This window comes from Lepisosteus oculatus, chromosome 17, assembly GCF_040954835.1.
Source record: "Lepisosteus oculatus isolate fLepOcu1 chromosome 17, fLepOcu1.hap2, whole genome shotgun sequence".
NCBI lineage: Eukaryota > Metazoa > Chordata > Actinopteri > Semionotiformes > Lepisosteidae > Lepisosteus > Lepisosteus oculatus.
In genome coordinates this window covers 17484136-17497751 of record NC_090712.1, presented here as the reverse complement: position 1 = coordinate 17497751, position 13616 = coordinate 17484136, and the positions used below count along the sequence as shown (strand labels likewise).

The following is a 13616-nucleotide window of genomic DNA, read 5'->3' as shown; positions in this document are numbered from 1 at the left end:
CCGGCAACTAAATACTGATTTATACACTCAATGTTACTCAAAAACTGCAAATATATTATAGTTTTAATATGATCAAATGAATGCATGTAATTACCCAAAATAAAACATTGAACGTAAACACAAAACTTTATGCTCAAATTTCTCTTTTCAGAAATACAAATGACTGTATAACAAGAATTTGCCTCTGTAATCCCTATACAGTACTTTTGGAGGGCACAGTCTACAAAACAATTAACAGTTCCAGATCTGAAAAAAGTTTATTCAGCAATACTTAGATTTTCTTTTAAAGGCTAAAAAAACATACATAGAAAAAACAAATGCCTTAGGTCATATAAGGCAATATACGTTTTAGTTCTTCAGCAGTGAGTTGTGTAATTCACAATCTAAAGCGTCTTATTTCCGTGAACGCTTGCTCTCGAGCAGTAACACGATCAGTCTGGTCCTCAGTGCTCGTATTTTGGTGCTGTAGTTCTGAAGAAACACAGCTGTCAACTTGTCCCGCAGACTTTTCAGGGAGGGAAGGGAGTTGCAGTCTGGTACATTCAACAAAGTGTGAAAGAACTCTGTCCACATTTCACTGTGGGGATTCCTTATTGCAAGAAAAAAAAACGTCAAAATACAGAGATTTCCTTACATTACGAGTTGCATCTGTTGCTAACCTACAAAGTGCATTTAGGTGTCGAGTAAGGCTGACCACATACAGTTAAACAAAACAGGAACATTCAAAAACATTTCAGTATTTTTCCAGCTCTTGAAGCATTACGATATTACCAGAATTTCTGAGGATAAATTGCGACTTGAGTAATTTGGGGTATGTTCAGAAATGAATTGGGATTTGCAATCACTCAAAAGAAAAGGAAGACTGAGGCTGCAAATATGCATAAAAATTCAGTTTTATTGCAACAGTTTCATTACCTGTAGTTACAGATGGCATAAACAATAGAATACACTTACCTTTTAAAAACTGTATTGGGTTTCCAAACACCGTTTTCATTTTTCACTTTCATGTAGGTGCCAAAAATCATGCAGTACACTGTTCCAGCAATTCCAAAGTAATCAGTCTGAAACAATCACGTTTATAGAATTAGTGTTGTAGTAATTAGTGTAGTGCTATCATGAAGGTTTTAAACTTCTTTAGAAAACAAATTAGATGATCTTTGGTCTTATTTATAAAACAGATACAGTTGACAGTGTTAAAATCTTACTTGATATGTCCATGGTCGACCCATCAGCATTTCAACACATTGAAACCCAGACGTCATGCATTTAGCCTTGAACACAGTTCCCTCTTTGAAAAGGGTCATGTCAATGCTCTGTCCAAAATCAATCAGCGACAGCCCATGCTCCAGGTTTTCTGGGTCAAAACACTCATTTTCAAGAAATCTGAATGAAAAATAAAGATGTAGATTTTAATCAAATAACTATCAAAGCATATATGACAACACAAGAAAACCAGATTGCCAGTTAGGATTAGGATTAATTTCTATGGTTGTCCTATACTGGCAGTACAAATTGCATCATGCAATTTTAGGACAAAAGTGATCAAATTACATTTTGGTTTACTAAGTTTTAAGTTTGTTTGCATACTTATCCTCTAATGTTTATCTTTCACAAACTGAAATTCATAGACAGACAAGGTGGTATATTAGATTAGGCATAACAGTACAAGCCAGATACTGCCCGTGTCTAGAACCAAGCAGTGACACATGCGCACCTCTCCCCCAGCATGAAGTTGTCTGGTTTGATGTCTGCGTGTATCATGCCGATGCTGTGGAGCTGCTCCACCATGTGCAGGATGCAGATTGAAAGATAGATAACCAGAGGCTGGGGCATCACCTTCTCACTCAAATTCCTGTACAGGTTTACTGCATTCTGTCGAAAGAAGAGTGAAAGCACAAATCAACTTTCACATATTGCACACTTTAAATTACGGGATGTTTCTCTGCTTTGTTGTCCTTTGTCAACAGTACTATAAAGCACAATGCATCTCCTCAGGGTATTTTTGACAAGCCTTGTCCTGAGGATGATTCCCCCATTTTTTCACTGGAGAAGTTCTAATCTGGTCCTTAGCCCTGGCTGAAGCCTTCAATGTCTGTTTTGCCTACAAATTAGCCAGTCTGTAAACATAACTGACAAGGCTCTCTGACTCTTTGAAGTGACCTCAACGAAAGTCATAAAGAGGAGTTAAACTGTGATGGTTAACCTTTTCATCTGTATATTAATTCCATTTAAAGTATCAAGGCAATACAACTTTTCATTAAAAAGGACTTTTCCTACTGGGTATAGGAATTTTCTTGATGAGAGGCTCAGTTATACATACCAGCAAAGTTCCACAGCTGTACAATTCTCCCATTAAAATACTTCCATTCTGGAAGATGTGGGCTGAGCACAAGCTGTTGTAAAGATGACGTACACTGGGCTGAAGTCGTTCATTCAGTTGACGGTCAATATAGAATTCCCAAGGACTGGTAGACTTGAGGACCTGTGAAAAGCAGAAATAAAATTTATACAAACCTCACAAAGAGAAACATCTCAAGTCACTCTTCTCTGGACTGATTCCAGAGCAGCAGTATATCTTTAATAATGTGGTTATTATTAAATTAAGCCTCTAAATAAGCTCATGCTACTGCACTGTACAGTTTAGTGCAACCTTTCAATTTCTAATTGTAGACTATAAACTATAGATCCTTTACACAGCACCGCATTGCTTGGAAACGGAGAAGTAACAAAAGCATTATGACCATTGTACCTTGAAGACCAGCTTCTTGGCCTTGCTCAGTCCAGACACTTGATAAACTGTGGCAAAGGCACCTTCGCCAAGCACACAGTCGATCTGGTAAGGGGCATCACCTAGACATCGAAATAGGAAATGACAGTTTTTATCACCTTGCACTGAGATCGAGAATGAAAGGTTACAAGAAACCGCTAGGACAAAAAATAAGCTGTTTTCTTACCAACAGTTACAGTCATTTTGGGTGAAATGCTGGGGGTATTTCTTTTCCAGGTGAAGAAGTTGGAAGAGGTGTGGAGGGGTGTGGGCAGATCGGACAGCAGACGTTTGATCAGGGTTTCATCCCAGGGATCTGGAACCACGTGTGCTGTGCAAGAAGATTTTGTATTAACATTATTTTTTGGGGGGTTTGATATTTTATTTTCCTTAAGCCCACATTCATCTTATTAAACTCCATTTTCTGTTAGATTCCAGTTTGATTGTTTTCTGGCATCACTTATCAAGAAGAAAACGTTATCAAACACAAACAGCCTCACAGGCCCACCGTATCTGCTGCAAAGCTACAGAAATCAATGATGTGGGTTCACCGAAATTCATTCCGGTCTATCAGTATGTCAGGAGGCACTGCGCTGTAGAAGAAGGAATTATTGGCCTTCGTGAATGAAGGCCCCTAGTACCTGGATCCCCTGAAGGGGGGTGGCTGAGCTGGTTCTCCCCCTCCTGCGGGACAGCAGGCTGGAGGGCTAGTTGCTTGTGCTCAGAGAGGGAGCTGACCAGCTTCGAGTGTCTGTCCTCCGGCCCCTCGGCTGTGATCCCGCTACTAGCGTTCACTGATCTCCTCCTGCTGCCGGCGGCACACTGAGACGGCAAGTCCTCCTCTGTACTCGGGCTCTGCTCTGTAATTGGGCTGCAAAACAGAACGTAAACTTTGTCCCTGCTGGAGAGCTTATCATGAGGGTACGAATGAGTCTACATTAAACAAGCAAGTAAAGGGTAATTCCTCACTGAAAAACAGAAGGAGAAATTGTGTTGGCTGTGGAGGCTTCTTTAATGTTTCTCCTTTCTACTCCTCAGCGTGGAATTAACCCTTAGTTGTTCCTATGCAGCCAGCTCAAGCTGACGTAGCTCCCCACTGGAAAATACATTAAATAAGAGTTGGATGTACTGTATTTTAACATTACGTGATGAACATTAATTAGGGCTTCAGTTTATCTAACCATCTAATACTGTAGATCTTAAAATTGTTACTACAGAAAACATACCAGCCTCAGTTGAAAAAAATTCTTAACTGCGTCCGACTACCTTTTGTAAACTAGTCTTTCCAGTCAAGCATAACGGCCAGTTCTCAGATAAGACAGATGCATGCAAAAGTAAACAATTAGCTGCTGCAATACATGTGCTGTCATCACACACAGTTTTACCAACTGAAATCTGGAAACAGTGAGGTATTTAACTTGACTACCTTCTATTCTTTTTTTATAAATTTAGAATCAAGTATTTTAGTTTTACTCACCAATTTGGAATAACCTAGTGTGTGAATGGGGAAGTGCTGGCAAGAGTCCTCCAGCCCACCCACCTCTAAGCCACTTGTCTTTCAGCACAACACAGGCACCACTCTCCCGGGCTATATATATATACACACTTCCCTCTATAACCAGCTGGTGACGGGATCTGAAATACCTGAGCTTCCTGGTTTTGTGTAACTGGTAGAGATTTTCTTCAGAGGCATCAAGCCCTGTGTGAAGAGGATTTCATAACCATTACAAGATCACAAAGCACAAGGTACAGGTGCTGGAGGTAAGCCAGCACACAAAGCAAAGCTGATAAAGAGTAACACCCCTGAGATTACCCTGTGTGTCCTGGGTGTCCCATGGCAGGGACGCTCGGCTGTGGAAGGGGGTGGAAGCGATCTGAGCCGACAAGGCGAAGTCCCTGGTGGTGTTAGGACAGGCTGCCAGGGTGTTGTTACAGCGCGCCGCCCACACAGTGTAGTCTTCCATTGCGGACTCCGCGACTGGGGCAGCACCCTGAACACCACATAAAACACAGCTATTCCACGATCCGCAAGGATAAACCTCTCACACAAACACACCAAACCTCCGTCAAGTAATGTCATTAATGATAAAATAATAAACTATTTTATATAGCGCCTTTAAAGGTGGCTTCTCAAAGTTCTACACAGTACACAATATAATACACAGTAAGAGGAGACAGTAGATGGAGGTACTGAATACAGTGGGAGCAGAGGTGTGAATAACAGAACCAGTTCAGTAAAGACTTCGAGTCTGGATTTGAGGTTGTTTAGGAAAGGCGACTCTCTGATATCTTTGGAGAGAGTTCCAGAGTTTTGTGGCATAAAAGGAGAATGGACCAGGAGAACTCGAGGATTTTGAAGTCGACACGAAGCCTGACAGGAAGCCAGTGCAAGGACTGCAGGACAGGAGAATTGAGAACACTGAAAAACCCATGGCCTTACGTTTTGCGTTGAGGGGACTGTTTTCAATCCAGGATGTTCTCGCAAGCCTGCTGCTGAATTAGTCTTGTCCAGCTTCTGGGCGACACTGAGAATAACATGCATCAAACACGTTGACTGAAACATTCAAATGCAATACCTACAAGCAGAAAGGAAAACCTCAGGGAAAAAGATTTTACCACTTATTTTCTTGGTCACTGTCTTCTTGAAAGACAGAAAATGGAGCTGCTGCAGGTGCCACGTTAGGAGGCAGCACTTGTTGGGCCCGATAATCACCTTTCAAATAAAGAAAATAAAGTGAATTTCCAGGATTTAACACAATATAACCAAATCAGTTTATATTATTAGGGATGAGACAATGTCTTTAAACACTTAAATTCATATCTATGCTCAGGACTATTTATGATTATTAAATCTCTTACATGCTGAATTACCAAATACAACAAAAAGCTGCCATTCAACATGGTGCCACTAGTTAATGATAAATTCAGCCTAAAAAAATTAGGTCTTGCACTCTTACTGGTGTTTCTGCAAAAGGCTTCAAAGCTCTCATCTGTTTTGTCGTGTAATCCATCATCTGTCAGAGACAGAGCTGGTGCCTGGAACATGTCCATGATGACATCTACAGTCAAATAACGGAAAAAAAGGTCAGGACACAGCAACGAGAGCCGACTGATGATCGAACAGCTCGCGCTCCGTGATTAACATCGCCCACTGAACAAATATATCGTCATCATGATTGGTGATGTGGTGTGCAATGAATCGATACCTCAGCCGAGCCGACAATCAGGAATTCCAACCTGGAAACACGCAAAGACCTCCGCGCAATCAAGGTCATTATCAAGGACTGGGCCTGGAATTTGTTAAACCTTTGACAGAACACAGGTCTTAAAAAGTTTTTTTATACAATTGTCTAACAAAGATGCAGTCAATCAGTGAAGGTGTAGCACACTGGAATTAATGTTGTCGAACTCCTTCACTCCTTCAGCATCACTGCTTTTTGATGCTTTAAATATATATCAATTGGCACATCATAATCCAGGTTATAGTGAAGAATGCAGGCAGCCTGTGTAGCGCAGCTTCTAACCAGCAGAAAGGCTCAGAGAAGTAACAGCACATAGGTGCTCACCCAGAGCCTCCTTGGTGTGAACAGTGGGCGATGGCTGCACTCTGGACGGCGTAGCCTGGATAAGCCCCAGGGACGTGTTGGGGGTGACATGGGGCACGGTCCCATTCCCACCCAGAGAAACTGAGAAAGAAACCAGAAAAGCACACATACGCTCATCACTCTGAGAAGTTACAAGTCCATAAACAAAAATCAGCCTACGGTTTGGGGTACAACTTACCATTTCCAGTTGCTTCTGTTCTTTCTACTTTGTCTTCTGTTTTAGACACATCCCTATTAAAAGGAAATGCTTTGGTCATACAGAGCTTTCGCTATGGGTGTGCAAGCTGTAAAGGCGAAAGAGCAGCCCTGGGTACTTACTGCTCTCTATAGCTCTGCTGCTGGAAGCTGGTGGGTCTGGGGCCTGCGGCAGGGTTCAGGTATGTCCTGTTCTCTCGACTCGGACAGCCACAGTCCTCATCCTGCAGGCCGGGGGGGTTCCGGGAGCCCATGGAGTCTGCGCTGAGAAAGCTGTGCCGAGTTCCCGCGGCAGGGACGGGGCGGCAGGGCAGGGACAGGGGGGGGCTGTCGTCTCGGGGCTCGGCGGCGCGCACTGGCCGAAGAGGGGCGCGCGAAGCTTCAGACAGAGAGGCTGCGAAGCGCTGCTGCAGCAGCTCAGCCGGCCTGCCCTGCCTGTCGGACGCAGCGAGCCCTTCAGTCCCCACGCGGAAAGATCCGAGAAGCAGAGACGGCAAATGGGTGCTCTCAGGCCCTCGTGCGTTCTGGCCCTGCTCCGCCCATGTTAGCACGCTGTCTGGGAGCGGGGCACTGCCAGGCTGCCTGCAGGGCTGCTGGGCAAGCTCAGGTTCCAGGCTGGCCTTTTGCTGTTGTTCCCAAATAGCAGGGCCCTATAACGGAGCACATCCTGTCAGTACAGTACAGCAGGAACCACGGATGAGAACAAGTAACAACTGCAGACGCTGCTGTACATGCAAGCTAGCTCTTGCCTGCTGCTGGTGGCTGGTGCTCCCCAAACCCTGCGCCGAGCTGAGTCTGCTGTTCATCTCTCTCGCTGTCTCGCTCTCGATTTGAAACTGTGTACACTGAGGCTCTACCGTTTTCTTCCTTGCATGACATTCCTCTGCATTTAAAAAAAAACATTAGCACATTCAGCATTTACAAACTAAAACACAAACACCAGAAAAGCCAGCTTAGGTCTTACTGAAAAATACTTAGAAAAATAAATTTTTAAATGAGAAAGAGAAAGGGATAAAATCCTTCTATTCTGTTTAAGGTATTATTGTGGTTAGAGCTCTGTATTCACTAATTGGAAAATTGTAGATTCAATGCTCTATACTGCAAACACTATTATACCCTTGAATAAATACGGTGCTTGATAAGTGCTCTAGGCCTCCTACAGTAGTTGTCCTAATAGATACCACTGCTGGAGGTAACCCAAAAACACACTAACATCCCATTAGGGGTATGAGTCATCCTCTATTTCCTTAGTGCTACAGAATGTGGGATAGACTCTACCACGAGCTGATAGATTTCAACACAAGCTGATTGATCGAATATGACAATGACTATTTATACACTAATAATATGTATACACTACATTGTATTAAAAACATTTGAGAGCAATACATCCTCAACTCTGCATACAACACAGATGTTCTTCGACAACACTGAGGCCAAGCTCGAGCAATTACGCCGCAGTGATATTTTTTGGACCTGTAAACGTTAATAAATGAATGGCGATGCCTTAAAGCTATGTCTTATTTGTGGTATAGTGGAAAAGTAGGAAACGTCAGTGTTCATATCAAACTAACACAAAAGTAAACAATTCAATGGGAAGTTAAAACTATTAAATTGTCAATCACTCAAGGTACATCCACTGATGAAGAGCAGCCGTCCCCTCCTGCAGCCAGATTTTATAGCAGTGATGCCATCAGAGGGCTTGATGCCAGAGACAGCAAGGTTGCTCTCTAAGGATGTTAACAGAGACTTTTCTGTTCCAAGACTGATACAAAATTCAAATGGCAATATGTTGGTGAAAATGACAGTGTATCAAAATGATTTCCTTTATCACCTTTATTTCCTTTATCCCAATCAAAAAATATTAAATAATGCAGACTAAATTCTTCTGCACCTCACTGAGGCTGCCTCAGAAGCTACTTTATAAACTAGTGGGGCTGCTGGCAAATCATGTCTCTGGCATCTCACCCTAATGGCTTTGATAGTGGGTGAGTCCCACCCTATACATAAAGTCCTTTGGCAAGAAAAGATCAGTATAAATGCGAGTAGTCATTATAATGAAAATTACTTCATGCAGAATCCCAGGTATGATTGTGGCTTTGAATTGTGGATTTGCACAACCTCCAATTCGACTTAAAATGATCTAAAATAAGTAAAAGGAGCTAAATGCACACTTACCCAACTGTCTCTTCTCTTCCTGGAGCTTACATTTATAAAAGTACCTCCTTGCTCGTAACTCTTCAAAGGACAGCTCAGAGTCTCCACAGACAAGGTCGTTTTTGCAGTACATGGCGCACTCTTGAACACTTTTGCCTGCCCCCCGATTGCGTTGGTCTAAAGCCGTGTTTTCAGATTTTGAGATTCTGCAGAGAAAAACCAACGTGGACATGGCGTCAACCTCAAAGCCAGGAGAACCTGCCGGTGCATCCCTGACAAATCCGTGACCCGCCTGCAGCTCTGTCACAGTCAGGTCTTAACTAACAAGACAAGTCTTCAGACTCACATGTGCTCAGTTTTGTCTACCGGAAATGCGGCCTGGCCTTTATAGAGATCTTGGCATGCTTCAGGCTTGCAGTCCTGTTACAAGAAAAAAGATAGCCTGTTATTTTTATTGTATTTCAAGACATTATATCATAGATCACAAACAAAAGGAGGCCCATCAGTCTAACCACTGTTTGATAACTTGCAGCCTTAATCCCTTCGGAATATGTCCCATATGTTTTACTTGTTGCCCTAACACGTGTAACATTTCCTTTTTACATCATGGACCTGTTTGGGTTTTTTTTCCAGGCCAGGTCCAGTCTGTGAAAGTACCAGTCTAAGAAACTGCAGTTTTTATTTCACAATACCTTGCTTTGAGAACAGGCGGCCAATCCTTTTGGAAGTCTCGGCTGTTCCATCTGATTGACCAACTGCAGGTTCTGAAGGGGGCGTGGCCCACCTGCCAGTCACAAAAACAAACGTTGATTTTCTCAGCTCACTGCCGACAACGTGGCATCACAGGAGATGAACAGCTTTTTCGCCTTACCTTGTGCTTCTGTCCGTCTTTGCAGAACTCTAGCTTGGAACTTCCTACAACAAATTGAGAAGGAAATCCAATTATAATAACACCACACTGCACTAGAAGACAAGTGTCCTGATCCTCTTTCCTGTGGGTCGGAGATGGATGGACAGCAGCCTGACATCGTAAGCAACCCTCACACAAGATCTCTGGGAGAAGCTGGAGAAGATGGGCAGCATAATGGTGCAGCGATTAGCACTGCAACCTTGCAGCACTGGGGCTCTGGATTCAACTCTGGACACAGACCTTGTCTGTGTGGACTTTGCATGTTCTCTCCTGGTTCGCCTGCTTTTCTTTTGGGTGTTCCAGTTTCCTCCCACCGTTCAAAGACGTACGGGTAGGTTAACTGGCTTCAGGGAAAACCGGCCCTGGTGTGAGTGTCTGACTGCTCTGCGATTCACTGGTTCCACCCAGGCAGTATCCCATCTTGCACCCTTTGTCTGCCAGGATAATTTCCAGCTCCCCTGAGACCCTGAATTTAAAGAAAATGGACGAGGAGATAAGAGAAGGTGGGTTACCCGTAGTAGTCCTGTAAAAGCTGTGCTGGCTCAGCCTTCATCTCCACTGCTCTCTGAAGCAGAGTGTCAGCCTGCTTGAGCTGCCCCTGTCTCTCGAGTTCCGACGCCCAGGACGTGTACAGATGAGCAGCCTTGGTTCCGATGCCATGGTCATACAAGTAATGGAGCAGTTGTAAAGGGTCTTTATAAAACCGTGACTGAAATGCAAGAATGAATAATCAGAATTAATGAGAAAAAAAAAGAAAGCATTTGTTCAGCAATCCATATCAACAACACGCGACCTGTCTCATCTTCTCAATGTTGCACAAGAACCAGTAACCAACACCGACCACAAGCTAGATTGTCACTCTATATCCATTATGGGGACATCATTCATTGATGGACAATATAAACAGAGTCAACGCTCCCAGGTCAACTGCAACGAACTGAAAGCAACTGGAGTTCAACCAGTGGTTGGCACGCAGCGCAGGCCTAAACTAGCGCTCTACCGTAAGACCAACTGGCCTGCTGAAATCGGCACCGTTCTAATCATGTTCTTAATTGTAATGAATCACTAAACGCTGCTGCCCTCTAGAGGTTACTGGAGCCGGGGGCGAACTCAATCCACCTCTTCACATGGTTTAAGCACCCCAGCAGCAGACTAGGCTGAACACCGGGTCCACATCAGAACACTCCCGCATATAGTGGAAATAATATCATCACTATGTAAAGAACTTATGGACCTGTCACTTGAAAATGATTGTAATATTTAACTAAATTACATCCCAGTCATACCACAATAACTCAAAATTCACAATGTATGAATACATGTGCTTATTAAAACATGTAATTGATTATTAAGGGTGTTTAATGTCTATATTTATTATTAATATTACAACTAAAGCATGTAGAGCTCCTGGTATGTCAGCGTATTTTCTGATATTTTGGGGGGTGAAGAGAACTGAATTTAAAGAAATACAGTACTAGTAAAATGGGGTGTAGGTCTCCAAAGCATTATGTGACATTTGGGTGTAAATAGATTTGCTGTATGTTTTATTGCGATAGGACTCAACTTCTGTTTCTCAGGGGAATGTAGAGATATTGGGGATTCTGGGGGTACAGAGGGTAAGTTGTATAGGCAAATGTAAGGAAATGTTAAAGAAAAAACAATCATTGCCATCTTCTTAAAAGTGCTTATTTATGCCAGTTCTTCGGAACAGTGTCCCTCCTCTGTCCTGTGGCTGTGGTCCGATAAAAACGGTGCTGAAACAGCCGAGCGTGTCAAACAGCTTGGAGACAGAACAGGAGGCTCATCCTGGTCGATGGCAAGGCTGCCGGAGCGACAGTGCTGGTTCTGAATGGACTGGGACTCAACCAAGTGAGAGGGGAGCAAACCGCTGTTTTCAAATTCCAAAGGCTCACAAGGGCAGTGGACCAGCACTGAACTGAAATGAGCTGCAGAGATCTGCGACAGAAGTCTCTCAAGTGGACCTCTTTAGTTTTCACACATGCGTCAGCACCTTATATTAATGCCAATTCTTAAGAAATTAAATTGCTAACAGTACTGGGGCTTTTCAGAGGGAGGGGCCAACTTTTCTGCAAGCAATATGCAGTATGTGCTTTTGTCATTCATCACTCACGATACCTATAACGTACCTAACTCTAGGGACATTCAGTTAGATACTTACACGAGACAGGAAATGTAATAATTATTGTCTGCATATAGACATACTGATGAGATTAACTGAAACGTTCCGATCCAGAGCTCAATGCAGCTCACGGGAATTAGAACAACAGTACTGAGCCCAAGTTCAGCTGCTCTCCAACTTTGTGCAGCATGTTTTTTTAGCTGCAATTGGGCTCAGAGCTAGAGATGATCTCCAAATGGTACCATATTATTTAACTAGTCCGCCATTTAGTAATAACGTCTCCGTGTCAAATCCGAAAATTCGGTGCAATTGACCTCTCAGGTGCTTTTGTTTTTAAGAGCAGACATCAGGTAAAATGAACTGTGAAACAGAAAACAATAGTACTTACACATCTGATACAGCTCTTAACATATCTTATGTCATCGTGGTACCGTTTGTCATGAAAAAAATTCTCCACAAGACGGTTCAACACATGAGAAATGGTTCTCTCCTCCGAGGGTGCAGTATCGTCCAGGTGCGAAATGTACCTGCATTGTTTTCACAGGGGATTAAAATAATTGTATTGTATTTGCCATTCGCGTTTTTCAGCGCAACAAATAACTAGTAGCAATATCTGTCACTACTAAAAACCTTACCTCATCCATAGTTCAAGCGGGTCGTCTCCAGTGTAGCTCCTCACACTGGCCTCGAACTGCCTGCAAAAGTCAATAAACATTACGCAGCTACCAAGATCTGTTTTACTAATTGATCGCACTGATGCTTGTGTTTTAACTGGTTAATATTTACAGCGTTAGGAAGAGCAAGAGACTGGTATCCTATTGATTTAATAAGTGCACTACAAAAATGCACATTTTTAATCATGCTGAAACTGCAGCTGCAGATATACTCGAGATACACCCTGCTAACACATCGGTCTGCTACGCGGAGATAAACCGGTTTACAATACTTACTGAAGCGATGCACCGATATCCATTATACACACTATAGCTGACTTAAACGAAAGTAAATACTAAACACATCCTCTGTGTATCCTTACCCCCCCTCCCTTTAATTCCCCATGCAATAACTTCAAACTTGGCGGACAGTCGTTACATTTCAAACTTTCTTCACAAGCCAATAAGATTGGATTGGACGTCACGACGGCACACCGCCAATCAGCGTGAACTAGCAGGCCGGAAACGGAAATGGGTTCGGCTGCCATAGAGAGTCCACGAGTTCCTGTAGTAAAATCCACTGCTACGCCATCTTACTGAGGTCTCTCTTTTCACAAAAAGCCTGTTTCCAGAGCTGGGATAGGGAAATAAATGGCACGGACAAAAGCAAGTGATAGGGCTTGGAGGGAGTCTTTCATTGTGCAAATCAGGCCCCATCATCCACTTGCACGGATTGATAATGGACAATCACCTGATTTAAGAAGTTCTTGTTTGATCATTTGTTAGAGTGTGTACATACTGTGAATTTTTTTTTTGTGTGTGTGTGAAATAAAGTTTATTTCGATAAGGGAACAGCCTCAAAGGAAACATTGCAAATGTAGTGTGAAAAAGCAGAAATGTCTAGAATGCAGCAGAATAAAACACGGTATTTTTCAGAGAAATCACAGACACCATGAATCACTTAAAAGTAAATCAAGAATATGTGTTAAACCTAACTGAAAAAAACAGGACATTTAAAACTAGACCCCCTAATCTAAACATTTGCACTCCCTGCCAAATGATACCTCACACAAGATTAGCCAGACAGATCTAGCAATAACCACGGAGGGGCGATTACAAAGCGAAGCCACCAGAGGGCAGAATGAGCTCGAGTTTCCCAACGCAGCAGCTCAGCACTGGCAAATTGTAA

General features: G+C 43.0%; 1 protein-coding gene across 1 annotated transcript; it reads right to left on the bottom strand.

The window, feature by feature from the left end:
- Positions 1-231: 231 nt before the first annotated feature.
- Positions 232-12883, bottom strand: bub1 (BUB1 mitotic checkpoint serine/threonine kinase). Its single transcript, XM_015362663.2, has 25 exons — positions 12725-12883; positions 12410-12469; positions 12163-12301; positions 10147-10343; positions 9596-9639; positions 9417-9508; positions 9071-9144; positions 8746-8930; positions 7317-7450; positions 6691-7217; positions 6551-6603; positions 6334-6453; positions 5725-5826; positions 5384-5480; positions 5208-5292; positions 4581-4758; positions 4412-4466; positions 3409-3638; positions 2955-3098; positions 2750-2850; positions 2321-2482; positions 1715-1872; positions 1206-1383; positions 955-1061; positions 232-589 (listed from the first exon to the last, which is right to left on the bottom strand). The coding sequence occupies exons 1-25, from the start codon at positions 12745-12747 to the stop codon at positions 394-396; spliced, it is 3441 nt and encodes a 1146-aa protein (XP_015218149.2). The 5' UTR covers positions 12748-12883; the 3' UTR covers positions 232-393.
- Between the last annotated feature and the right edge of the window lie 733 nt (positions 12884-13616).

Bases quoted from the DNA above. Each gene is read 5' to 3' on its own strand.
- bub1 (XM_015362663.2), bottom strand. From the start codon at position 12,747: ATGGATATCGGTGCATCGCTTCA. The intron at 9,640-10,146 runs GTAACCCACCTT...AATTTGTTGTAG, and splicing joins CTTTTACAGGACTACTACGG to GAAGTTCCAAGCTAGAGTTC. The intron at 5,293-5,383 runs GTAAAATCTTTT...TGTTATTCTCAG, and splicing joins AGTGACCAAGAAAATAAGTG to TGTCGCCCAGAAGCTGGACA.